Source organism: Notamacropus eugenii, chromosome 3 (genome assembly GCF_028372415.1).
Source record: "Notamacropus eugenii isolate mMacEug1 chromosome 3, mMacEug1.pri_v2, whole genome shotgun sequence".
Classification (NCBI taxonomy): Eukaryota; Metazoa; Chordata; class Mammalia; order Diprotodontia; family Macropodidae; genus Notamacropus; species Notamacropus eugenii.
Window position 1 is genome coordinate 227753859 of NC_092874.1, and position 27892 is coordinate 227781750.

Here is a 27892-nt window from a genome sequence, read left to right on the forward strand (position 1 = left end):
CCTCCCTGTGGTCTCTGGGGTGGATGGGACTCTCTCTACAGATTTGGCCTTAAGGGAGACTAAAGTATATGAAATTTATCTTTAAGGTCCCCCAGCCTTCCTTTTCTCTGCTTTTTTCTTTTTTAATTTCCTGGTTGGTAATCACCTTAGATCCTGACTCTCAAGGAAATAAACCCTGAAATTCTGCCTTCTATGTCCCTATCAAACCTGTTTTTAGAAAGGAGTGTGACAAACTCATTCCTACTGAGCTATAAATGACTGATAAGAGTTTAATGGAGGGCATCTTTACAGGAAGAGGGATTTTTTATTTTCATAAAATTTGGGGCAGGACAATTTATCCAGATCAACCTCCTCAATTTAGTGATGAGGAAATTGATGCCTAAGGGGTTAAGTCTAAGATCACATAAGGAATAAGTGGATAAGTAATAGACTCAGGATTTGAACCCAGGCCCCTTGACTGCAGATCCAGTGATCTATGCTGGAAGAAACTGTAAGTCAAAGAAATGAATCTCTAGATGTAAAATCATAGACATTAATAAGCTACAGTTGGAATAGGGGTTGGTGTGTATATCAGAGGAACTTTCCTTTAAATCAGAAAACATAGCCCATAGGGTGATAGTTCTCTCCTATGTGTACAGCTAGCTCTTTCTGTCTGTCTAAGTGTACGTAGGTGCTAGACAGGGGCTACTATGACTTTTCATTTCCATATATAGAGACCTCATGGCTTCTGTCTATATGTGGGAGGTTTCATTATTCTGTCTCCCCGCTCCAGGATCTCAAATCATGATATTCCAACATCTCTTATAACTAGGTGCAACTATTTCTTCCTTTAAGACAGGAAAACACTAGTATACCAAGAAGGGAAGGTGGTGGGGTGGGTCTGTAGGGATTGTTATGGAAACTAAGAGCCCAGGACCCTTGCTACTTGGCCTGTTTTCCTACAGAGCTGTGGTGTGCTTGGCTGGCTACAATGCCACAACCCAGGAGATTGCAAGGCCCTCTGAAGTACTGGCAGGGGTCAAGGCATACATTGGCTTCATCCAGTCATTGACCCAGTTCCTGGGTGCGGATGCTTCTCGGGTTATCCGGAATGCCCTTCTGCAGCAGACACAGCCTTTGGACTCCTCTGGGGAGCAGACCATCACCACCCTCTATACCAACTGGTGAGATCTCCTTCTGCCGTCCTTTGACCCTTCCTTCATTCTTCCTCTTTAACTCAGTGTTCTTTTCACTCTCTCTCCATTCTGGAAACCCTTCTCTAAGCCCTAGATTTAGAGCTGGAACGGACCTTAGATATCACCTTGTCCACCTCCTCCTTTTTTAGATGAAGAAACAGGAGTTAAGAAACCCAGAGAGGTTGAGTGATTTGCTTAAGGTTACACAGCTAGTGAAAGAACAAGGGTTTGAATCCATGTCTTCTGACTTCAAATCCAAATCTCTTCCCATTGTGCCATTCTAATTTCATCCTCTTCCTTTGTGGTTTCCATCACCTTTCCTCCAACCAAGTGTCTCCTGTTTCTTAGGTCTGACAGTGAGTTCCTTGAAGGTTACTCCTACTCCATGAGTAGGTTCTCTTAAGAGATAAAAAAAGAGTCTTTCCTTGGGGGTCTTAACTTCTGATCCTATACCCCAGAGCTTTAGAAGGCATTGCATAGATGAGACCACTGGGTGGCGCTCTTAATCCAGCATCAGCTGGAGGTAGGTAACTTTCAGGAGCCCCCTCATAGTGGGCTGGTTGTGGGTGTATTTGGGGGCATGTGGATACATAGGCTGGAGTGAATGTCTCAGACATGACGGGGCAGAAAGGTAGGGCCAGCAGGGTGAGTAATCAAGCAAGGCTTCTTCTATTTGACCTGGCCATAACTAGATCCCTCTCCATTTAATAGAAGAAAATGGGAGAAATGTTATAGGGTCTAGAAATGTAAGGAACATAAGAGATCCTGAAGCCAAATCCTCTACTTTACAGATGATGGAAATAAGACCAAGAGAGGTTAAGAAATATTAAGTGGCAGAGTCAGGATTTGAACCCAGGGTCTTGTGATCCCACATCCAGGGCTCTTTCCATTATACCAAGTTGTCTCCTATAGGGAAGGGGAAGTTTGGGGACAGGATGTTAGAATTCCTACGGCTTTTCTCTAGCCCCAGTTACTAAGTTTGTGCAGGTTGGCATCCTGTACTCCTTGGTAGCTAGGTGGTGGCAGCAGATGGAACTCTAGTCCTAGAGTCAGAAAGACTCAAGTTCAAATCTAGCCTCAGACATTTATTATCTGTATTATCTGTAAATCACAACTTCCATCAGTCTCAGTTTCTTCACCTGTAAAATAAGGACCTATCTTTCAGGGTTGTTGAGAGGATCAAATGAGATATTACAGTGGTTATAATATAATTATATTATAGATAATATGATAGTAGATCCCCTAATAAATGCGTGTTCCCTTATTTCCTTGATCCTGAAGTTAATATTCTAATTGATATAGTTCAGTCTAAGAAAGGAGTCCCTCCTACTCACTTCTCTCATCTCAGATGAGTCCACACAAGCCTGACTGAACAAGTCCGGGGTTTTGGGAGGGAGAGGGGCGTTACAAGGACGGAAAGTGAAGGAAAACAAGGAAAGTCCCTTGCATTTTGACATAAAATGATTGTCACGCAAATGAGAGGCAAAGTGGCTTGCAAATTAGAGACAATTATTTTTTGAGTTGGCAGCTTGAGTTGTTGATTAGAATGTTGTACTGTCTACTCTGGTTTAGTGGAAACCTGACCCCTTCCTCTCCCCTCTCCCCCAGCTGCAGCAGAGGTTTTTCCCCTAACAGCAGAGTGTGCATGCAGCCAGGGCCTCCACCTGCTCCCCTCCTCACTTTCTTGTCTGTATCTACAGGTACCTGGAGAGCCTCCTGAGACAAGCCAGCAGTGGGACCATTGTCCTTTCCCCAGCCATGCAGGCCTTCATCAGTATCCCCAGGGAAGGGGAGCAGAGTTTCAGTGCTGAAGAGTTCTCTGACGTTTCTGGTGAGCTTGTTGTATACCTGGTGGAGGCCAGGACTGGGCCAGGTCTGCTGTATTCCCATCCCAGAATGTGGCTCATAAATAGATTTAGGGTTGGAAGGGAACTGAGAGGTCAGTCAGTCCAAACCTCTCATTTTCAAGATGAGGCACCTGTGGCCCAGAGAAAGGGTAGTACTTTTTTTACTCATGGGTAGTAGGTACTAGGAGTCTAACCCAGGTTCTCTGATTCAATACCGGTGCTCCTGCCCCTGTATCATGATGTCATTTGCTCCTTAGGCCTCATTCTAGGGACCTCCTTCTTCCCATTCTAGGTGCTCTCTGGTCCTCATTCCACACATTCTCTCTTTCCTGGGTTTCATTTTAGAATAACTCTACCTCCCCGCCCCCCTCACTTTCCAGTCTCAGAAGGATGAGGGAGATTGTGGAGAGGAGCTCCAGAAAGAGGGGAGCCCGAGAACCGCTGGTCTAGGGGATAAGTGGGAAGATAAGATGAAAGAAGGCGAAGGGAACCCAGCGTTCAAGTCTCTGGATAGCGTTATTCTACAAGACAGATTACTTTATTTAAATGGAGACCGAATATGAGGCAATGGGCTGATAGTCAAGCAGAAGATATTGAATTTTTGGCGCTCAGGAAGGACTTTCTCCTATTGTTAGTGATTGAGAATCAATTAATGGCTATAATAAATGAATAGGAGCTTGCCTCAGAGACAGGAAAGCCCCAGGTTCAAGTTCCATCTCTGGCCTCTCACATTCCAAGGCAGCTTTCTAAGATGTGAAGTTGTAGAGAATGTGCTGACCTGCCTGGGTAGAGGGAGTTCCTTGTGCCAAGCTTCCCACAGGGATGACAGTTTTGAGAAAATTAATAATAGCTTAGATTTATATTCTGCTTTCAGATATACAAAATGCTTTCTGCACAATAAGCCTGAAATGTAGGTTCTTTTAAGTGTTAGAACCCCCAACTTGTAGAGGGGGAAATAAGACTGGGAGTTTGTGACTTGCCCCATGGTCACACAGCTAGTGGCAGAGTTGGGATGTGGACTTGGGTCATCTTCTGATTCCAAATCCAGGGCTTATTCTAGCAAGACTTGTTAAACTATGGGACTGGGCACTGAGTGGATAGGGGGTGGGGGCTTGTGGTGCTTTCTTCCCTAGGGAGAATTTTAGGGCCTGGTGGGCCCCTATTTGTGTATTTGGGGAGGGAGAGAGAGAGAAAAGATAAGAGAGGAAGAGGAAGGGGAGAAGGAGGCAGAGAAGAAGAGGGTAAAAGGAGAGGGAGAGGGGGGAGAAAAGAAGAGAAAAAGAGAGAAGGAGGGGGAGGCAGATAGAGAGGGAGAAAGAAGGAAGAGGTGGGGAAGTATGAGTTTAGATGCCATTATCCCTTTTGGAAGTTCTGAAGTCATCACAATAGCTAAAAGAACAGGTGCCAGTTGATAAGCTGTTCAACTTCCTTGTTTCTCTGCCTGAAATGACATGTAAACCATTTTACTTTCTTTCAAGTTTTAACCCTAAGCAACCCCGCTTGGAGATAGGAGCAGGTGTGGGATGTGTGTGACCTTGCCCCTTCCCTGCCTCCATTCGTGTTCTCTTTTCCCCCTTCCTCGGTGTTTGTGGGGGGCGCTCTTGAAAAAGTCTGGATCTCTGCCTTATCAATGTGATTTCCCCATCACTCTCCTACCTGGCAGGGGCTCACTTCTCTCCAGTCCCACTCACAAGCCATAGCTTCACTGAAAACAATGAGGCATTGCAATCACCTTCCTTACTCCCATCCTAGGCTCCCCAAGGTTGCCATGGTGAGGGAGTGATGTTCCCTGAAGAGAGAGGAAGCTGCACTAGGGTTACTCTGCCTTGAGAATAACCCAACCTGGAAGTTCAACATTCATTTTGTAGACATAGATTAGGCACCTCCTAAGAATAAGGCACTGTTCTAGGTACTAAGGGTAAACAAGACAGAAGCCCTGATGTCAAGGAGATTACTATCTAGTGAGGGACACGAGACACATACAAATCAGTATAATGTGAAATAGAAATGTGGTGGGGAGTGGAAGAGGGACTAACCACTGGGAGCATGAAGGAAGCTTCATGGAGGAATAGCGATCGAACTGATTGTTGAAGGGGGAGTAGTATTTTAAAAGATGTACGCTATTCAGGATGGGAATGAAGAGGGAGAAAGGGCACTGAGGTGAGAAGTATACTTGTGCTCAGGGGCCAATGAGTAGTCTCGCTGGTAGGAGCATAGAATACATTAAGGGGAATAAAGTGAAATAAGTCTGGGAAGATAACCTGGAGTGATACTGAAGAAGGTCTTGGATGCTAGACTGAGGAGTCTGGACTTTATGTAGCAGTCAATGAGGAGTCATTTAAAAGTTTTGAACAGTGGGGTGATATAATCAGAGCTATGTTTTAGGAAGGTTACCTTGGCAAGCTTCATTAGATTGGGGGAAGATTAGAGGTTTTATAGCAGTTCAGGCAAAATGCAATAAGACTCTCAATTCCAATGGTAGCAATAGTTATGATTAGGAAGGGTTTGATGTGAGTGATATTACTGAGGTAGAACTTGGTGATTAGTTGTGAGGAATGAGGGAAAAGGAAGGGTCAAAGAGGTCTCTTGGGTCTTGACCCTAGGTGACTTGGCAAATAGAGCACTATTAGTAGAAATGGGGTGACCAGGAGGATGAACAAGTTTTTTGGGAACGATGGTGGTTCTCATAGGTCATCTAGGTTCAGGTGCCAGATAGAGACTTGGGAATCATTTGTAGAGGGCTGATCATTGAAGCCATGGAAATAGATGAGATCAGCAGAGGAAAAGAGGATCAGAACAGAACCTGTGGAACACGTATGAGGAAGGAAGGAGAAAGAAGAGAAGGAAAGACTGAAGAAGGGAGAAATATGACCAGAGTGTGTGCGTTCCTCCTTCCATCAGAGAAATGATGACATGACTTGCACTTGACTCTGTTTTGAGTGAAGGAGGGCTATGCAGGTCACCAGCCTCACTTTCTCCTCCTGAGCCATCTGAATCCAGTGACCAGATATTCATCAGGATGACTGGAGATGACCCAGGATGAAGCAACTGGGGTTAAGTGACTTGCCCAAGGTCACACAGCTAGTGAGTGTCAAGTGTCTGGGGTGAGATTTGAACTCAGGTCCTCCTGACTCCTGCAGTGGTGCTCTCCACTGCACTACCTAGATGCCCCAATCAGAGGTAGAAGGAGAACAAGAGTGTCATAGAAGCTATGGGGGAAAAGAATGTTAAGAAGGAAAGAGTGTTCATCAGCATCAAATGTAGCAGAGACAACCAAAATGAGGACCAAAATTGACTACAAGAAGTTAAATTAATGAGTTTGGGGTAAGGGAAGTGATCCAAGAATTATCAGGAAAAAAAGAAGGAAACATAGGTCTTCCTTCATTCCTCCCTTCCTCCCTTCCTCCCTCCCTCACTCCCTCACTTTTCTCTTTCCTCCCTCCTTTCCTTCCTTCCTTCCTTCCTTCCTTCCTTCCTTCCTTCCTTCCTTCCTTCCTTCCTTCCTTCCTTCCTTCCTTCTTTCCTTCCTTCCCTTCCTTTCTCCTTTCCCCCATATCTTTCTTCCTCCTTTCCTCTCTCTGCTACTTTCTGGGGATGAAGAGTCAGGTTATATAATCATAGATTTATAGCTGGAAGGGACTTGGGTGTCATTGAGTTCAGCTCTCTCATTTTGCAGATGAGGAAACTGAGGCCAAAAGAAATTAATTGACTTGCCCTGGGTATCAAAAGTAGTAAGTGGCAGAAATAAGATTTAAACTCAAGTCTTCTGGTTCAGAATTTTTTCCCACTTTCCCATGATGCCTTTCATTCAAATATGAATTTACCTAAGGGTCCAACGTCTTTCTTTCATATAGGTCCTTATAAAGGGTCTTAGAGTCAGAGAATTTGTTTTGTGACGTGTGGATGTAGTTAAAGGGCTACACTTGAGGACCTAGAAGACCACAGGTTCCCCACCCCTGTGACTTAGACATTGCTTTATACCCCATAGCTATGGCAGCTACAGACCTTTCTCTTCCCTCCAGGCAAGTGTTCCTTATTGCTGTTTGTGACTTAGTATTTCCCAGGCAAGTTCTGATTATATATTTATGTTTTGATGGTAGCAGTGTGGAATGGGTGATGGGTGGTTAGAAGACAGGCATTGATTGGAGCAGGTATAAACAGGGAGATCCAGGACTGATGGAGGAGCTGGGGGTTGGGAATGAGTGTTTGTTTGTATGTGGGGAAAAGAAAGGAGTGGGCTGTAGAATGTTTTTAATAAGGAAGGAAGCCCTATCTGTGGGTTATAGGAGGGTTGAAGGGGAGTTGAGGGAGAAACATGCAAAGTGACCTCTCCCAAAAGCTAGAACCAAAATAAGGAAATATCTGGGGGTATTTGACACAAAAAGCAACTTGGCAAGATTGCAATAGCTTACAATATAGCACTTTACAATTAGCCAAAAAAAATTGTTTACAACAACCCTTTGAAGTAGATAATAATGCTAATAACTATAGCATATATATATTATGTAATATAAAATTAATATATTATATATTATTATATCACTTTAACATTTTGTTACATTAATGTTATCATATGGGTATATATTATGTGCCAGGCACTGTGCTGTGTTTTTTATTATTGTTATTTCATTTAACCCTCACAAATAACCCTGGGAAATAGATGCTATTATGTCTCTGTTTTACAGATGAGGAAACTGAAGTTAAGAGGTTAAGTGACTTGATCAAAGGCCCAGAGCTTGTGGAGCTTGTGCTACCTGAACCCAGGTGTTTTGATTCCAACACCTCTGGGCACTTTCTACTTTATCATGCTCCCAGGAGCCTGGAGACTTGTTACATGATCGGAAGCAAGTCTCTTCACCTTTGTGCTACCATGTCTTCATCTGTCAAAGTAAAACAAGAACATTAACAAGTGTGCTGATGATTAGCTGTGCTAGTGGATTGATGACTGGCCCTGGAATAAGAAAGATCTGGGTTCATGTGCTGCCTCTGTTACATACTGGATGTGTGATACTGGACAAGTCACTGAAAATCTTTGTGTTTCTGTTTCCCCATCTGTGTTTTTACCAAATAAAGGCAATTCTATTCGTTGTAGGACAGGTGCTGATCTGTACTGGTACAGGGAAGTCTGTCTACCAATGAAACGACAGGTCCAGTCTTAAGTACAGAAAATTCTGATTCCCTTGTTGGTGGGAGCCCTCATCCAGTGAGAAACTTTCTCCACTAATTCACATCAGCACCTTCTCTACAACTTATAGTGTTATCCCACTTAAAAGTAATTACCCTTATTTGGTAAAACAAAACAAAACAAAAAACACTTCTTGATAGAAGAACTGAGATAGAAAAAACTTGATAGTCAGAATTGAGGATGTCCAGGACCTTGAATCAAATACTGCCTTGAAGGGCTTATATGAAAAGGATGTTATCTCAGGACCAAAAAGGGATTTTGACCATATGGAAGTAGAAAGGAGTGGGCTTATGTGGAACTGACCCAGAAAGAAGCAGACCAGGGGCCACCAGCAAAAGGAGAGAGGGAAGAGAGGAATGAGCTGCAATGGAAAAGGGAAATGTCAAGGAGGACCAGTGGCCTTAGAGGTCACTTGCAGCAAACACCTTGGGCTGATGCCACCAGTTTTACCTTCCTGCTCAAGGACTAAGGGGAGTTTCAGTAAAACATCATTCCAAACCTTTCTGCCCGCAGATCTTGTAGCAGAATCTGTTGCTTCTGTTACCCAGACATTCCAACTTTCTGAATCTTGCCTCAACTGCAAAGAGACCAGAGTTAACTAGAGAAAGATTTAAATGTCAGGGAAGTTAGATAGGGAATCAAACCTCTGCCTACGTGTTAGGGATTTTCCTGACTGGGGGCTCGGAGCAATTGTGAATGTATTTATAACTTTTCATCTAAAATAAACTCCTTAAAGCTGAAGATGAGGATCCATGTAGAACTTAGGGACCATTATATCACTCTTAGGCTTAAGACAAAGCTAATTATTGTAACAGGCTGTTAAAAAGAGTCTTAAGAAAGTTGCCTGGGCACACTAGGAGTTCCAGTAACTTGCCCAGGGTTACTTAGTTGCACCAGGTCTTCCTATCCACTATCTATTAATATCTACATGTATATTAACATACGTAAAGTGCACCACAATCCTTAAAGTGATACATAAAGTTAGCTGTTGCCATCTTTATTACTCTGTATTGCCTTTCCAATATAAAAAGCACTATTTGAGGAAGAGGGCGGTATCCTTAGTGCTTAGAGAAGCAGCAGGCACATAGTAGGTGCTTCATAGTGCTTTTAGATTGATTTATACACTTTAAAGCAAAGTCACCAGATTAGGGCCTAATGACAGCTCCCAAGTGCTGCCTGTACCAGATTTTAATGTAATTGGGATTATAATGTAATTAACAAAACAAAATCAAAATACAGTGGAGCATAGATCATTTTAATGTCTTCTAAGTTGATATGTTGCCAACTGGGATCCTTATGTACAGTTTAGTGAATTGTTTCTGTTTGAGTTTGACACCCACTGTTCAGAAGCCATCCAAAGATCCTTAGAGGCCATTCCTCTAGGAGGAATATTCTGTTTATCCTAACTTTAAAATCCAGTTATTTCTTGGTTGGGGCTGGAAAATGGGTGAATTCTGGGTGAATTCTGCCTTACCCCAAGCCCCAGCGTCATCCCCATACCTTGATATCCATGTCTGGAGTGACAAAGTCCTTGGGAGCACAGGGTGAATTTCCCCTGTAGGATTTGGGACCATAACCTCACTGCTCTGCCCACCCCTGGAGATGTCCTAACTCTGACTTCCCTCTGCCCAGAGATGCGGGCTTTGGCTGAGCTCCTGGGACCCTACGGCATGAAGTTTCTAAGTGAGAACCTGATGTGGCATGTGACTTCCCAGATTGTGGAGCTGAAGGTATTGTTGGTGGGTGGGTGGGTGGGAGTGTCCCCATAAAGGAGGCAGTCTAGATGTCTGGGAGGAGAAATAATTGGAGGGTCCCTGGCTAGGTGGGAGAACATGGAAGGTAGGCTTCTTCTTAAACCCTCTCCAAGTTCTTGACTCAGGGGTGTTTGGCTCCTGGGGTTGTAGAAGCTGGTGGTGGAAAACATGGATGTGCTGGTACAGATTAGATCCAACTTCAGCAAGCCGGAGCTCATGGCATCTCTACTGCCCCAACTGACTGGTAAATTTTCCTCTCCTTTCCTTAAGTGGACCTGCATCCCTCGTTTTCTTTTTGCTCACCTTCAGGCCCCGGAGTTCAGTTAGGAAAACTTTAGGTGTTATAAGGCAGTGGGGTAGCTACCCTTTTCTTTAGCAATGTGAAGGGTGGGTTGCCTGAGGGAGATGGGGTTGGGACTGGAAAACAGAATGATTCCTACAACTCTGACAGGCAGAGTTCCTTCTCCTAATTCTCCTTGCTTTCCTTCATAGGAGCTGAGAATGTGCTGAAAAGAATGACCATAATTGGGGTCATCCTCAGCTTTAGGGCCATGGCCCAAGAGGGCCTCCGAGAGGTGAGCTTTGTGGGGAAGGGGCCAGAGGTGAGAGGTAAAGGGGGAGGGAGATCAACTAGCAAATCACAGGGAATTCAGAGGAAAGGAATACAGCCAGGACCTTGAAGGAAGCTCGTAGGAAGAGAAGAGATTGGTGGAATTGGAGACATTTTCTTCTATTTTGACATTACTCTGGTGTTTCAAGAATGGATGATTTCATCCCAGAGGGTAGATTTAACCCTCTTTGAGGCATCAGAAGCTGTTTCATGAGTTAATGTATTAAAAAATTTGCCCTCTAGTGTGTTCAACATCTGCATCTGGTGGCTAGCGTTTGGGTGGATGAACCTCTGAATTTAGCTGGTCTGGTCCTTAGGAAATAGGTGCTGAACTCATAGTATGCATCAGAGGAAGGTGGAAAGTGGAGGCCTCTGCACTAAATGAATAATATTGTCATGATTATTATAATAATTTATTCTTGTATAGCAACATCAAGGAAAACTTTATTTTTTTAAAATAGCCTGTGTGTATAAGAGGATTGCCCCTGGGTTCAATAGATACTCTTACTGAGCAAGCTGTTCTAGCAGCTCTACATAGTGTGGTCTTCCCTCTTGATCCTAGGCTTCCCGTTCCCTTCTGTAGTCATTGGCCATCCCGTTAGGACTTCAGTGCTCTTTTCTTTTTCTTATTCCAGGTTTTTTCTTCCCACTGCCCATTCCTCATGGGCCCTATTGAGTGCCTGAAGGATTTTGTCACCCCAGATACAGATATAAAGGTATGGGGGTGACTTGGGGGCTGTATGGGAATTTTTCCAGGCTGCTAACCAGAAAGTTTCTGGGTTCAGAGGAGAAGAATGCTTTGAACGATACTTTAAGGAGAAAGTAAGGGCTGTGGGGACATTGTAGGGAGCAAAGGATAGAGCTATATTTTGTCTTTCCATCTGAAATGAGCAGACTGCAAATAAGATGTTGAACACAATGCCAAATGAGTCCTTACGACTTTTGAATCAAGGGCTCAGGCCCTTTTTCAATGAGACAGAATTGCTCTTTCTATTTCTGTGCATCCCTCCAACCTTTAGAGGTTTCCTCATTCCTGACTCCTCCCCGATCTTTTTAAGACTTTTAAGAAACTTCCATTAAAAGCTTCTTTCTCTCATGCAGTACCAGCAGGGAGAAAGCATCATGTAGCTAACCTGTCTAAAGAACAATTTGTAATGAAATAGCAAGCTCTGCAACCACAGTGGGACCCTCTTGCTGTCCCCCTCACCCCACCTTCCCTCCAGTTCACTCCCCCCAGTGAATCCCTCATGCTAGGAATCTCTCTTTCACTGCTATAGATAGGAACTAGTTTAGGCAACCACTTATGCTTTAAATCCCACCCACAAACCCTAGGCTTATTTTGTTCCTTCCATAGCTTATGTTTCCTAATGGTTCTCAGACCTTAACTGGGGTCCTTTATTAAGTACTTTGAGGCAGTTGGGTAGGTTACTGTGCTTAGTGTAAGGAGCATAGGGATTGGCTCTTCTGGAAGCAAGAACCATCTATACTGGGCCAGCAAAATATCCCACCCTCCATGAGGGGCAGTTGACCCAACAGAGAGTAGTTTGTGATTTCTTGGCTCCCAGTCATGATAACCCTAAAGTACTTTGAGAACTATAGTATGATGGTGAAGGGAAAGGAGACAATAAATTTTATTGGGTTCTTCTAAGAAGGCAAGAAGCAGTGGGATTATATGGCAGCGGGAAGAATTGAGCTAGATGTTGGGAGAATTTTCTGACTGGGAGTGTTGAAGCAAGAACGGGCATTTCATTTCAGTTTTGGGTTTCAGTTTTCTCCTTTCTAAAAACAAGGGTTTTGGTCTAGTCTAGAGGTCAGCAACTAGAGGATGGCACACATCTGAGTTTCTGTACCTTCAATTAGTTTGTCTCAGGCTTAGAGATCTTATTTTTCCCTGAGGTACTTTACTTGAATCTCCCCTCCTTCATCATTGGCCCTGCTCTCATGTTTCTTCCCTCCTTCTATTTACTTTGTTTCTTTTCTAAACTTCACTCCCTCAAGAACATGCATCTACGTCTTATAAGGTAGCAATGAGCTAGTCTGATGAACTCATTTTACCAATGTATCAATTTGAGAAGGCTATCAGTTCCACCGATTCTGGCTCACAGATGTGCCCGGTAGCAAGGGTCTTCTAGAGACAATCAGTAATTATCATCTGTTTCTTTTAGTGTGTTGTATTACCTTGTAGTTTTTAAATTATATATGTATGTACATATGTATATATGTGTATATCTATATGTACATACACACACATGTATATATATGCATACATACACATATACACACACAGCAGCTAGATGGCTCAGTGGATAGAGCACTGGGCTTGTAGTCAGGAAGACCTTAGCTCAAATCAGGCCTCGAACACTTACTGACTGTGTGACCCTGGGCAAGTCACTTAGCCTCTCTGTTTGCCTTGTCCACTAGAAAAGGAAATGACAAACTACTCCAGCATCTTTGCCAAGAACACCCTACAGACAGTATGTTCCACAAGGTGCCAAAGAGTCAGAGACGATTCAACTCAACAACAATATACACACATGTGTATATATGTGGTTACATATACACATAGTTATATAATGGGTACATGTAGTTATATATGCATACATATACACACATATATATGTATATATGTATACATATGTGTATATACACACACATATATATATGTATTTAAAAGAGATGAAATTGGTGCAAAAATCTCTCCAATATCAATTGGAAAAAAATTTCAAAGAGGAGAAGAATTCGAAGAATTTGGACTCAGATGGTCTTCCTTGCCCCTTCCCTTCCAAGATTGCTAGCTCCTTGACTAGAGGAGCTTCACTCTCTCAAAATGTAATTTGGGGTATGGAATGTCCTCTTGAAAGTATTTGAGAAAAAGAAACTTGTTTTCTGCCTAGGAGGATGGAGGACTTTTGGAAGTGGGGGCTGGATGAGAAGATCTCCCTAAGGCCCTCTCATCCCAGTCTCTGTCTGATTTTGTAGGGAAGGGCGGCTTCATATCAAGGGAGCCTTCATTTTTTGGCAGCTGCTGATGGCCAGGTTGGGCTGCACTGACTTGTCAGGAATTTGACAAGCTGATATCTCCCAGGCAGCTCTGAGCTCTGGGCAACGCTTCCCATGGAAATGAGTAGATGGGGCTTAGAGCAGAGATGGATACCTCTTATTAGAGGTTCTGGCTATTACCTCTGGAAGGCTGGGATGACTCAGGGGCCTGTTTGTTTGGGGATATAGGAATATGATTTCTCTAGAAAAAACAAGCAGGAAAATCAAGTGCTGTCCCTTCCTCTTTTCATTTTGGAAATATTTAAAAATGTCTCTCTAGCACTAGATAGAGATACTAAGGACAGAAAGATTCTGGAGTCAACTTATTCACTCTTCCTTCCATAGTTTTTCTTCTACCCTCTGGAGAAAGAGGAAGATTTGGGTTAAATATCTGGAAGAACTTTCTAACTATTAAACCTGTCCAACAGAAGACAACTGCATTGAAAGTAGTGAGCTCCCCATCTCTGAAAGTATTCATGTAAAGGCTTTATGACTATCTGTCAGAGAAATAGAAGGGATTAACATGGTGAATGGGAGATTAGACTAGATGATGTAAGATCATAGAGTTGAAATTCTTTGAATGAGGAGACTGAGACACAGAGAAGTTAAGTAATTTGCTGAAGATCACACAGGTAGAAGTAGCAGAGTCTGGATTTGAACTCAGGTCCTTTGACTCCAAACATAACAGCGCTCCACTATATCATCTTACCTCTACAACCTTTAGGTATGCTTCCATTTTTAAAATCCAGTGATTCTGTAAGTATTAAGAGTATACTAAAAGCTGGTAGCATCTCTCTCTCCCTTATGCAAGATCTGAAATCCTACTGAGTTTTGGGGTAACTGCACATCATGACTATTCGAGGAATTGTAGGGAAAACAAAGAAGTGTGTGATATGGTTGGGAAAAGGAGGAAAGAGAAAGGAATAAATGCTTATTAAGTGCCCACTGAGAGCCAGTTCCCTGCTCTTTACATGTCTCATTTAATCCTTGAAATGATCTTAGGAGGAAGGGGCTATTACTATTCTCATTTTCTAGTTGAGGACACTGAGACAGACTAAGGTTAAGTGACTTGTCCAGGGTCACACAGCTAGTAAGTATCTGAGGCTGGATTTGAACTCAGGTCTTTCGGACTCTAGGTGCTTTGTGCACTATTCACCTAGCTGCCTCAAGGGCAAAGACGCAAGACTACCACTAGACAAAGCAAGGTAATGTTTCTAATAAATGCCATATGAATAGTAGAGAGAGTAAACATTATGGGAATTCAGAAGTGGCAGAGATAGCAGGGAAGGGGTGGTTAAGGATGGTTTTATCTAAGAGGGAGGATCTGTGCTGGGCTTTCAAGGATGAGAAGAAACCAGACCAACACTGGTAGAAGGCATTCTGGATGGGGATTCTGAACCAAGTGCAGGGGCAGCAACTTCCAGGGCGTAGTGGGGGCTGGACGGTAAAAAGATAACCATTATGACTGGTGAGAAGAACTCCTAGTAAGAGATGTCTTAAATGGCAAGTTAAGGACTTTGCCTCGATTCCTTTGGTGCTGGGGAGTCATGATGAGAAGATGACCTTTTAGACAAAGCTCAGGTGATGGGGCATGGGAAATCAGAGGTTATAGAAAATGAATCCCAGAAGCTAAGCACATCCATCCTCTCCCTGGGCAAGCCTCCTGGGACATTCATCTCATTTCCTTTCTGCTAGGTGACTATGAGTGTCTTTGAGCTGGCCTCTGCTGCAGGTGTGTGCTGTGACATTGACCCAACCTTGGTGGCTGCCATTGCCAACCTGAAAGCAGGTAAAAATGTGGTCTGTACCTTGGTGAGGGTAGAGGAGAACTATCTGATGATACTGAACCTTCTTTGCCTGGATAAGGGCAGATCGCAATCTCAACTAAGGGGATACAAATAACCTCTTTAAGTCCAAGGCCAGTCATTCCATTATGTTCAGATCTATGGCATATATCTTGGAAGCAGTCCTCAAGGAGGTTACAGCCTAGTTGAGGCAAGATTGGTACATAAAACAAAACTAGAGAATAATACAACTTTGTATATAATGAAATGCTAAATTGTTTTGTACAGACTCCTAGCATTCTTGTACTTTTTTTTCCCCTGTGAGCCTGGGTCTCCTAATGCCTGCTTACTCAGACACACTCACTTAAGTAACCACTCTCCCACCCACCCACCCACCCACAGACTGAGCTATATCGCTATTACTCTACTGTATGTCTTACATTTCTTCATGCATTTTCTATATTTAGCACAATCTGTGAAAACACACACACACACACACACACACACACACACACACACACACACACACACACACACACACACACACACACACACAATGGACATGAACCTGGTAACCTCAGTTGTGTTCTCAGACCCACCCACATTCCTCAGTCTTAGCCAGTCCTTCTTTTTCTCTCCCACTGCCTACACCCAATTCTCCTTCCTTTCCACCCTGTAACCTTGTCCCTCAATTCAGACCCTCCCTAGAATCCTGTGTATAGGTAGCACCACCAGTATTATCTCTATTTTACAGGTGAGGGAACGTCTTGGAAGTTGTGACCTAGCCAAGGTCACACAAGCAGTTGAGATCTGAACCTTTATCTCTTGATTCCAGAACCAGTGGTGTGTCCACTAGACCACAATGCTTTCTTCTCCTCTTAGACACCTCATCTCCTGAGGAGGAGTACAAAGTGGCCTGCTTGCTCCTGATCTTCCTTGCGGTTTCGATCCCTCTGCTTGCCACAGACCCCTCTTCTTTCTACAGCATAGAGAAGGATGGTAAGAGAGGAGAGGGTCGCATGGGGTGGGGCAAATCAGAAAGACTGATCAAGGAGGTGACTTGGGGAGAGGGCTCTGTTCTAACTGAATTAAAGGAGAGAAGTCTGTGAAATTCAGGGCATGTTAAAGACTCAGAAAAATACCCTCTCCCATCCCCACCCATTCTGGGCTGAGCTGAGCATTTGGGGCAGGGGAGGCTGGGGAAGGCCCAGCCAAGAAAAAGAGGAATCACTGGGTGGGCTCATGTGTGGGTGTCTGACTGTCCTCTGGCCTCTCCCACAACCCAGGCTATAACAACAACATTCACTGCCTGACTAAAGCCATCATCCAGGTGTCTGCCGCCCTTTTTACCATCCATAACAAGAACATTGAGACTCACCTCAAGGAGTTTCTAGTGGTGAGTAGGTCTGAGGCGTGGGGAGGGGGCAGAAGCCTGACCCCCCAGGCTCCCAGCCCCAGCAGCCCTCATTTTGTTTCATTCATCTATGGGGGATGGGGGGGGGACAGAATAATATCTGGGTGTGCAGTAATAGAAGAGAGCTCATGTTTGGAGGTGTTGGTTTTTTCACAACAAACAGAAGCAATTTAAATATTATTATCACCCCCATTTATCAGATGAGGAAACCGAGGCTCCAAGAGAGAAACTGGATCCCACAGCTAGCAAATGTCAGACTCTCAGCCTAATGTTTTCTCTACTACTTACATGCTGCTCCTAGAACTGATTTGAACTGATTCATTTGAACATGAACTCCTAGAACTTATTAGAATCGTGAACTATTAAGATTCCGAAGGGATCTTAGAGTCCAATCTTCCCTGTAGGAAATCCCCCCTGCAACATTTCTGACAGATCATATTCAGCTTCTACTCAGATACCTCCAGTGACAGGTAGCTCACTACCTCTTAAAGCAGCCCATCCATTTTTTTTTTAAAACAACTTTAATCAGAATGTTCTTCCTTAAAAGGAGCCAAATTGTGCCCCCTTGTAACTCCCACCTTTCAGGCCTAGTTTTGCCTTTGATATAGTACAGAACAGGTCTGTTTACAGTCTACATGGATTCACAGAATTTGAGCATTGGAAATGACCTCCAAGGTTATCGAGTTGTACATTCTTTCCAAGACAGAAATCCTTTTTACAACAGGCCTTAGAGGTGACTGTTCATCTTCTGCTTGGATATTTCCAGTGATATGAGGCTCAGTACTTTGAGAGGCAGCCTATCTGAGCTGGAGAGCTTGGAGGGTCTGAGGTGCTTTTACATTATAGGCGAGAATCCTTGGCAATCATGCTAGTCTTCTAGGGCTAGGAAATATTTCCTGTGCAAGTATGTCAGGGGGGCATCAGGGACTAGACCTCTCCATTCAATAGTCATTCAAAAACACTTATTAATCACCTACTGTATGCAAACACCTTGCTAGAGATTGGAGACAAAAAGATGTAAAATGTCAGAGGCCTCACCTTTAAGGAACATACATTCGGCCTGGGAAACGTGAAGCAGAAATAATTCACATGTTAATGCACATCAGCAGGTAGTTGAGGACTTGGAGTCAGGAAGACCTGAGCTCCAGGCCCTGAGTGAGCAACTTAACCTCTGTCAGCTTCAGTTTCCTCATCTATAAAATGGGAATAGCAACAGCTTTATCTCACCAGGTTGTTGGGAAGATCAAAGGAGGTAATATATGGAAAAAGCTTTGCAAACCCTGAAGTGCTCACATGTTATTGTTATTATGAATTCTTAGTATGAAGTGCTTTAAAGTTTACAAAGCATTCTTCTTGTAACAATCCTGGAACAGAGGCACTGAAAGTAGTATTTTTTCCATCTGGAAGATAAGGGAACTAGGGCAAACAGAGAAATATCTTTCCCTGTAACCTGAGGGTGTGTGGAGGGGTAGTGTTGCCCAGGACTCCTAGGGATTCCAGATAGGTGCCCAGGGTAGGGCAGGAGGGTCTTCACCTCACATCTGACACTAGCCATGATCATTCAGTTCAATTCAGTAATCATTTATTAAGTCCTGGGCAAGTCCCTTAATCTCATTATTCACTTATAAGTGAAATGGAGATAATATGTGTTGTTGCCTACCATATAGGGTTGTTGTGAGCAAAGGAACTGGTAAACCTTTAGAATGCTCTAGAAATGTGAGCTAATATCATTATTTACATTAATGTCTTCTCTGGGGTGCTCTTTTTTACTTGTCTTACTTCATCCCCTTAATTAGGCAAATCCAGGTCACCATCACCCTTAGCTTGAGATTCAGTCCATCACGTGTCTCTCCATCTTCTGGAGCCTGGATGTTGGCAGGACTATCAACTATTAAGGAGCTGACAGGAGGAGAGTTACAAGACCAAGTAGACTCGGTGCACATCTCTGGCTCCTCAGGGTTGGCTTAGCAGCAACTATTTCTAGAAGACTGAGCAATAGAAAGTGGGGCATCATGGGACTGTAAGCCACTAGCCCAGTCAAGGGCCACACTTGAGGACCTAGAGGACCACCCCTGCAACTAGGCCATACAATGCAGTTTCCTTCTCATTGGTTTCCAACCTGTAGCTCCCTTTAGGGGGTACTTACATTGGTAACTGAAGCTAAATCAGCAGGAAGATCCAGATTCTTCCAATGGCATATTTATCTCTAGTCTGAAGGGTCTCTCACCTGCTCCTCCATCATGAGTTTCAAGAAGTTTCTGATCCTCCTGGCTCTTCCCTTAATTCCATTTGGGGTGCCTGAGTCTGTTCTCTCTTATTCTCAATAAATACCTTAAATTTACATATCTCATAAAGCAATTTACATATATGATATCAGTAAATCCTCACAATCCATCTGTGAGGTAGGCAGAACAGAGAGGTTATGTTGTCTACCCAAGGCCACACCGAATTTGAACTCTGTCTTCTGGCTCCTAGTTTCCTTGTTCTTTCCACTGCCTCTGAATAGTCTTCCTCCCCTCTCCCCCAACTCTCTGCCCACCACAGGTGGCCTCTGTCAGTCTTCTCCAGCTGGGACAGGAGATGGATAAACTGAAGTCCAAGAACCGTGAATCTATTTCTTTGCTTATGCGCTTGGTGAGTAGCCAGTTGACTTGGATTGGTGGGTTGGCAGGGATGGGCATAGAATCCATAAGTTTCAAGTTGTAATGACCTTAGAGATTATCATGTGCAACTTCTTTGTTTTACAAATATGAAACTTGGAGAAAGAGGTTAGATGACCAGTCCAAGTCACAGAGAGAGTAAATAATGTGGTTCTCAGTTGAGGACTTTGGGTCCTTGTTATAATCACCCTCTCCTCCAAATTTACTAAAGGCCTGAGTATACATGATTTATTTGATTTGTTTTTTTTGGCTAGATGAATCGTAGAACAAAGGGAACTCCATATACCCACTTAGGAATTTAAAGTCCAACATTTATGAAATGATCAGCTAGAGAAGTTTGATGACCTTTTCCTGCAGAGAGGGATGGGAGGTCTTCTTGGTCTTGTAACTGGCTAGATCCTCTTGTTTCCCTGAGTGTCTCAGCCTGGCCTAATCAAGGAAACTTCTGCCTGTTTTTTTTTTACTCTTAGCTCTACTGGTAAAATGGGGCAGCTAGGTGGCAAAGTGGATAGAGCTCAGAGTCTGGAGTCAGGAAGACCTGAGGTCAGAATCCCTCCTCAGATACTTACTAGTGGTGTGACCCTAGGCAAGTCACTTAACTCTGATTTTTTGCCTCAGTTTCTTCAGATATAAAATGAATTGGAGAAGGAAATGATAAACCATTCCAGTATCTTTGCCAAGAAAACCCTAAATGGTGTCACAAAGAGTGAAACACGATTGAAAACAAAACTACTGGTAGAGGAAACATTTTCATGTTCTCTACCTTAGCTTCTTTGCTTGTCAAAAGTTTTTAAAGATTAGAACCATCTCCTAACCATTGCATACTTCTAATTCTAGTGATAAGGATGCAAGTGAAGGGTAGTCACAAGATTGTTAGGGTGGTCTGGCCAGGGGCTAGGTTATTACCAAGATGCTTTTCTCATCTCTCCTTCATTCATGAGCTTTTCCAGACCCTAACAAAGAGTTCAAGATGGCAGGTAGATAGAGAAAGTTTTGATTTCTTGGCCACTTCTCATATAGGTCTTGTTTTTCCAACTCCTCCTCTACAAGGATATATGCTCATGAATGTATTCCACTAGTCTGATGCCCCGGAGCTCTCCCTGCAACCTAGGTTCCCCATGCATTCTTGAGTCTGGGGAGGCCAGCAGCAGTCTTACTACCAGTGCTCACTGAGCTCATGGCTCAGGCCACTATTTCCCCTGGGCAGGGTTTAACCAAGGGTCCCAAAGAAGTAAGTATTGATTGATTGATAGTAGGCAGGGAGGTTGAGATGAAAGGAAAAATTTGGTTGTGTCAACCAGACCAAACCAGCCTCTAACTTTGGATGGCCTGAGATGAACAGAGTGATTTAGAGACAGGAAAGTCAGGGATCAAACAGATGTTTAATTTCAAAGTGAGGGAAACATCTTGCAAGCAAGGAGGGATCTAGATACGTGTTCAGGGGCTGCACTCCTAACGGAGGAACTGGAGGCAGTGTGGGAAGATTTCAGTACTTTATACCAGTAGTTGTGTAATGAGCTATAGTCCTGATAATGAGGGTAATAGTAATGTTGAGACAAGATTGATTCATAGCAGGGCTTCACATGGGTCCCATGCTTATCTGAACTCAGAGAATACCTGGTGCTGGTCAAAGCAAACCAATAATTATGTAATTTTGTTGGAGGGTGAGCACAAAGGATTGTTGTTATGCCAAGCTTAGGTCACAGCTTGCTTGCTGGGCCTTAGCTCTGGAAAACAGGGTGTCTCCTAATGTCTTGATAGTTGTATTTGGAGTTGGGATGGGATCAAGAAACCCCACAGGACTGTTCATCCTTATAGGAATTTGGTTTCCATTTCTGTAAGGCCTGAAGATAGCAGAAGGTCCTTTCTTTGTCATCCCCTTTACAAGTACCACTATGTTCTTCCCCTTTGGGGAAGTGAGGATAGCCAGGCTGGGCAGAGGTAGAGAGACCAGTCCTGTAATGGGAGAAGAGTTTGGAATTCTGATTGAATATTAAAGGTGATGGTGGTGGTGAGGTGAGCTTATGCAAATATTTCAGCTGTAAAGTTGTAAATGACCAGAGAGGCAGGAGGCTGGACTCTTGGCTTTGGGAAACAGCTCAAGGTACCTTAAACTTTGGACAATTTTGCTCTTCCCCTTAGCTCTCAGTCTCACATGTGGAATCTGGGCAGTTTTCCTGATACCTGTTGCCCCCCTTGCTCCAGGAAGAGATATCAGATAGAGGGCAGTGGTCTGAAAAGATGAGGCAGAGGGTTGTCTCCTTGTCCCCACCCTCTCTGTCTATAACCCTTGAGGGTATCAGCATTTGTGGGGAATAATAATACTTTTTATCAACAATAGATCATAGGTTTTGACCCCAGAAGTCATTTAGTCCAGCTCCCTCATTTTAAGATGAGAAACTGAGGCCAAGAAAAATCAAGGGGCCAAGTCAAGGTCATGCAGCTAGCAAAGGGGCAGAGCCAGGGTTGGGTTTGGTCTGGTTAACACAACCAAATTTCTCCTTTCATCCTAACCTCCCAACTACTATCAATAAATCAACCAACAAATACTTACCTCTTTGGGGCCTTTGGTCAAACCTCAGCTAGGGGAAATAAGCCAAGTCATCAGTTATGAACTTTGTCAACAGTAAATCCCTATATGAGGCAGCTAAGTGATACAGTGGATAGAGCACCAGTCTTGGAGTCAAGAGGACCTGAGTTCAAATCCAGCCTCAGACATTTTACTAGTTGTGTGACCCTGGACAAGTCACTTAACCCTGATTGCCTCCAAAAAAAATTAAGCAAACACAATACAGTAAGCCCCTGTGGAAATGAGTTGTTATTATAATTAACAGAAATAATAAGGGAGGTCAGAGTATAAGAAGTGTGAAGGTTCTTGATGCCTCCAGGAAGGTCAGTCCCTTCCTTCTACCCCAGGGAGAATGGAAGTTTCCTAGGAAGATACTGGCCCAGCTTCCATCTTTGTCTTTAATAACTCTGCCAATCGAGAAATTCTTTCTGCAATCAAAACTAAACCCCCCTGTTGATTCAGTTTTGCAGCCCATTTTTCTCCTACCTGCTTCTACCTGTAGGGGATAGGAGAGTATTTGTACAAGAATCAGGGAATTTTTAGCCATGGAAAGAACTTTAGAGAAACACCACACTCATGCTAGGATAGATACTATGGAATTTCTCTCCCTCTTGATGTTTCTTAAATAGGAGAGATGACCCTCTTCTCCCACCACTAGCCCCTTGTCCTCCCATTGCTAACATACTCAGGTCCAGTTGAGCTTGTAGGACCATATAGTGGTGCTGGTATTAGAGGGCAAAATGGTCCCTGACTAATAGAAAGAGGGGGATCTCTTCTCTCAAAATCCCTCCAAGGTCCACATTGGCCTAGGTTCAGCTAGGTGGTGCAGTGAGTAAAGGCCTGGTCCTGCAGTCAGGAAGACCTGCATTCAAATCCAGCCTCAGACATTATTAGTTGTATGACCCTAGATAAGTTACTTAACCTCTGTTTGCCTCATTTTCCTCAACAGTAAAACGGGGATAATAATAGCACCTAGCACAGTGCCTGGTCATAGTAGGTACTTTCTCCTCTTTATCCCCTCCCTTCTTGGTAAGGTGGAGGCTTGCCAGGCCTAGAGGCCTGAGGGCTACCCGAGTCTTACCTTACCTGTCCCAGGTCTTCGGTTGGCCAAACCGGATAAACGTATGAGAGAAGAGACTTTCCGGAGTCGAACAAGGGTTAAGCTTTATTCAGGGTCCTGGTTACATGTGCAGGGCGAGCTCTTCCTTAGGAGGGAGAGAGAAATCTCCCAAGGAGGCAAAGATCTTACAGTAAGAGATTGGAAGCAGAAGTGGAAGTGGGGAGAGAGGGGGAAGGGAGAGCGAAGAGAGGAAAAGGGAAGAGGCGCCTTCTGTCCTGTAAGGGCCCCTCCCATGCTAAGAGTGCCTTCAGGCTTTCCTGACCCTAATTAAGCTCTCCGGCCGAGTAGTTTGTACCTGAATACCGTGCCTGTTAGATAACAATAGGTGTGCCCAGATCCGGGTCAGTCTCGAGGGCGGGGATGCTCCTCCCATCACGTTTCTCACGGGAAGAGGCGGAAATACACGAGATAGCTCGGTCTCACTCCTCGATTCCCTGCTGTTTTCTGGGGGGCCTCATGAGAACTCTAAGATTTAGAAGTTCCCACCTTTACCCGCCCGAGACTGTCCACATGGAATTGAGCTTCCACCCCCAACAGAGGCTGATAGGGAAATGATCACCTCCTACAATCCAAGGACTGAATCAAGGGCGTCTCACTAGGGCAGAGGTTCTAAGCTTGGGGTCCACAGACCCACAAGAGATCCATGGATAGATATCAAGGTGTCTGAATTGGTTGAGAAAAAAAATTACATTTTTAATTTTACCAACCTTTCATTGAAGTTTAGTGTTTCCTTTATTTATGAATTAAAAAAAATATTATTTGGAAAAGGGATCTTTAGGCTTTGCCAGATTGCTAAAAGGGTCCATTATACACCCAAAGGTTAGGAAACTCCTGATTTCTTGAGAGAGGAGATGTGTCTGGATCAGCATAGTACCATCCCTTCCTACCAGGCTAGCTTTACCCACAGCCACTAAAGGCTCCTTGGGCTTCTTGATCTTCGGTGCTACTTATCTTAGCTATGGGGCCTATCTCAGCATGCCAGAGTTTAATTAGACTAATTAATCATGCCCCTTTCCTCCATGCAGTATACTCATGGCTCCTGGAACTCCACGTTGAAAGAGGGAGGAGACAGGGCCCAATAGGAAGGGCTTGGGGTGTTTTGAGGATTGATTCTTCTCTCTCTCTCTGTATCACTCCCCCCTTCCTCCTTTATCTCTTTTTGTCCTTCATTTCCCTCTCTTCCGTCTCTCCTTCCCTTTCTTCTCTCTTTCCTTTCTTTCTCTCCTTTCTCTGTCTCTCTTTGTCTCCTCCCTTTCCCTTCTCTCTCTCTCTCTCTCTCTATATATATATATATATATCCCCTTCATTCTCTGTCTCTCTCCTGATACCCCCTCTCTCTTCTCTTTGTTTTTGTCTCATTTCCCTCCCCACCCCCAGGTACTTTTGCAAAGCACTACATTTTCTGTGAGACCCTCATCCAACTCTCTCAATGGTCCAGCTCCCACTGGGGTTAAGAGGCTTTTGGGGCTCTTGGACTGAGAACCTGCAATATTGTTTAGTTCCTTCTCCCTCTTCTGGTTTCCACATCTAGCCCAAATAGAGGATGGTAGGGGATTTCTTAGAGTGAATAGAGACCACATTACCTAGTCAGCTTTGAACCTTAGAACTAGGGACATAGTTCCTGTCTCTGTCTTCGATTCAATTCTTTCAGAGATATTTAAGCTTCTGCTAATGTGCCAGACACTCTGTTGGGAACTAGGAAAAGTACCCAAATAGTCCCTGCCCTCATGAAGCTTATACTCAACTCAGGTGAGAGGTGAGGAAGGAAGGGTTCCCCTAGATGTATAATACATACTAGGGGGATAGGAATCGGGCCTGTGATTTCATTGGTAGAGAATGTGCAGGTGAGCTAGCTAAGTTTGCCAATAAAGTCTTAGAGAATTAGGATCTGTTTGAGGCAGGACTTGAACTCGGATCCTCTTGACTTTGAGGCCAGCTGGAAGCTTGTGCAAAGTCACTGAGTTAGGAGAAGGTCTGATTATCTAATAAATAGTGAATCACAGGGTAATATGTGATGACCCTGGAAAGATAGGTTGAAGACAGGTTGTGAAGGGCTTAAAATGAGACAAAAGGGTTAAAATTTTATCCTAGCCACAGTAGGGAGCTATAGAGGAGTAGGGAAGAGTAGGGAAGTCACATGGTCAGACCTGTCTAGAAGGAAGGAGGTGATAGTATCACTGGTATGCTGTTCTGCCCTAGTCAGACTGCATTGAAGGGTTTTATGATAAGTTATGTGAACCAAACTTTAAGAACCTTAATAAAATGGAGCTTGACCGCAATGGTGAAGGGACTAATTTCATGCCACATGAGAATCAGTTGAGATATCTACATGTTATGCATGTGAAGAACATGTGTGTGGGGCAGAGGGTCCTAGAGTTGTGCCTTCTGGTCTTCAGGCTCCTTCCCTCTTCCCTCATGCCTTTCAGGTGGTTGAGGAGTCATCTTTCCTTACCCTGGACATGCTGGAGTCCTGCTTCCCCTATGTTCTGCTCCGAAATGCCTACCGAGAAGTTTCCCGTGCCTTCTATCTGAGCCGAGTGCCCACCAACGCCCACTGAGGGGACTGTTGGACCTATCTCCCACCCATGGCGTAATGGAACCTGGCACCACGGAAGCCAAACAGGAGTTATTTCCACACTGGGCCAGGCTGCAGAAACAGAAGGGACTGGTGGGAGAGAAAGAAATGGGAAGAGGGAGGGTCAGTGAGGGCTGATGGGTAAGGGGTGATCTCAGAGCAAAAGGGGAGGGTAACAGGAAAACTTAGAGTCTGGGGGGGGTTCCCCTATTGTGAAATTTACATGTGTGATACACGCATGAGATGCAAAATCACAGGCAAATAAGCTCTTTCTTCTGGAGAGAGCTTGGGCCTTGACTAGTGTCTGGTCTGTCCGCTGTTCATCCCCACTGTTTATCTCTATTCCAGTATGATGCTAGTCTAACAGAGGTGATCAATCATCATATAAACCATAATGATTTTATAATCCTCCCCCTGGAGCTTCCATTGTCTCCCGAACATTCATTAGGGCAATTATCTCCTCCCTTCCTCTCACAAATCTGTTCAGCACACAGCCTGCTCCCACAAGCCTAGTAACTGGAGACCAGTAGCCTCCCACTGGGAACACTGCAGGGGTGGCTGTCATTCCCCCAGCTCCGATGCCTCCTCTGTTGGATGACCCATTGGATCTTTGGGCTGTGGGACCTCTGCAGAGGTCACTGAGTTCCTCCAACAACTTCTCTGGGCAGCCATAAGGGGCCTGGTCCTTTAATTTTCTATTGAATCCCAGAATCTTAGATTTAGAACTGCTGGTAGGGACCTTAGGGAGTCCTCTTGTCCAATCTTATTTTACAGATGAGGAAACGGAGAGCCATAGAGAAAAAAATGTCCTTGGAAAGGTCACAATGGCAGGGCCAAGGGCAAAGAGGGCTTCTGCTCTGCCAACTCAGTTGTCTATAATAGATGGGAAAGTTCTGCTTTTTAAGTGCCCTTAATCTCCTCTTTACTTCATTAAAATCACAGCATCTCAGAGAGGGACCTTATGGCCCCTAACCACCTCTTACCTCAAAGGTACAGAAGGCCTGAGACCCTCAGGTCTCCGTACTGCCCTAGGGCAAAGTTCTCTCCTTTCTGGTTGCCACACAATTCACCCTCCTCCCCGGGGTGGGGAGGGCCTTGGGCAGGGATTTCCCTTTCTGTGTTTCCATTCTCATTAGTCTGAGCCCAGGCATCCTTCTGGGAGCCAAATTGTTTCAACTTTAGCCTTTTTTGCACTAATTGGAGTTTCAATTGTCAGGGAGCCTGGGGCATTCCAGATAGCACTGGACTTTGTTAGCAAATAGCTGCCTCCATCTGTCATTTCCTTGCAGCTCCTGCTAGGGAGGAGTCCCGGCCACTGATCTTAGAGTTTCTGATCGAGAGAACAATTAACAAGTAGATTAATTGGGGTTCTAAATATATTTCTGTGGTGAATAGGGGAATTACTGATTTTTAGTGAAACCATTTTGGCCCTCCTTAGATATCTGTACCTTCAATGAACATTTATTAAAGTGTTACCATAAATGAAAGGGCAGCTGGGTGACAGTGACTAGAGTGCTGGGCCTGGAGTGAGGGAGACCTGAGTTCAAATGTCTCCTCAGACACTGTGTGACCCTGGGCAAGTCACTTAACCCTGACTCAGTTTCTTTTCTGTAAAATGAGGTGGAGAGGGACATGGCTCCAGTATCTTCACTAACAAAACTGCGAATGGGGTCACAAAGAGTTAAACATGACTAAAAAATTATTTAACACCACCATCATAAGTAAATAGAACATTTGTAAAGCATTTAATGTGCCAAGCACTGGGCAAATACTGGAGATACACATATAAGCAAGGCAGTCCCCACCCTTATGAACCATATATTCTAATAGAGGACAGCACAGAAAGGGGAGCTGGGAAGGGAAGTGGGAGAATGGTACCCAGTGCTATGCATATGGTAGCAAAGCAGAGGTGTAGCTGGGGATTCAATGAGGTGAATGGAAAGCTCACCTACCCGAGGACAGAATCTGGGATTTTAAGGGAAAGGTGAGGATGCTGGCTTGAGTGTAGATGTCAGTGATAGGAGACATCATGACACAAACATCATGAGAATACAGAAGAGGCAGCATTTGGGTTTGGCTTTGACAATGGGCAGGAATTCGATAGGCAAAAGGTGGGGAGGGGAGGCTTTCCAGAAAAAGGTGAGGAGGTGAGACAACACC

General features: G+C 44.2%; 1 protein-coding gene across 3 annotated transcripts in view; it reads left to right on the forward strand.

Moving 5' to 3' along the window:
- Positions 1-26143, forward strand: part of NCKAP1L (NCK associated protein 1 like) — a 96341-nt gene extending 70198 nt beyond the window's left edge. For all 3 annotated transcript variants that reach the window (XM_072654924.1, XM_072654923.1, XM_072654925.1), the window contains exons 21-31: positions 945-1163; positions 2876-3006; positions 9840-9937; positions 10112-10205; positions 10454-10536; positions 11207-11287; positions 15306-15399; positions 16277-16393; positions 16681-16790; positions 19353-19442; positions 25584-26143. In XM_072654924.1, coding sequence (XP_072511025.1) covers positions 945-1163; positions 2876-3006; positions 9840-9937; positions 10112-10205; positions 10454-10536; positions 11207-11287; positions 15306-15399; positions 16277-16393; positions 16681-16790; positions 19353-19442; positions 25584-25715 — 1249 coding nt within the window. In that variant the 3' untranslated portion in view covers positions 25716-26143. The remainder of the gene's footprint in view (positions 1-944; positions 1164-2875; positions 3007-9839; positions 9938-10111; positions 10206-10453; positions 10537-11206; positions 11288-15305; positions 15400-16276; positions 16394-16680; positions 16791-19352; positions 19443-25583) is intronic.
- The last annotated feature ends 1749 nt before the right edge of the window (positions 26144-27892 follow it).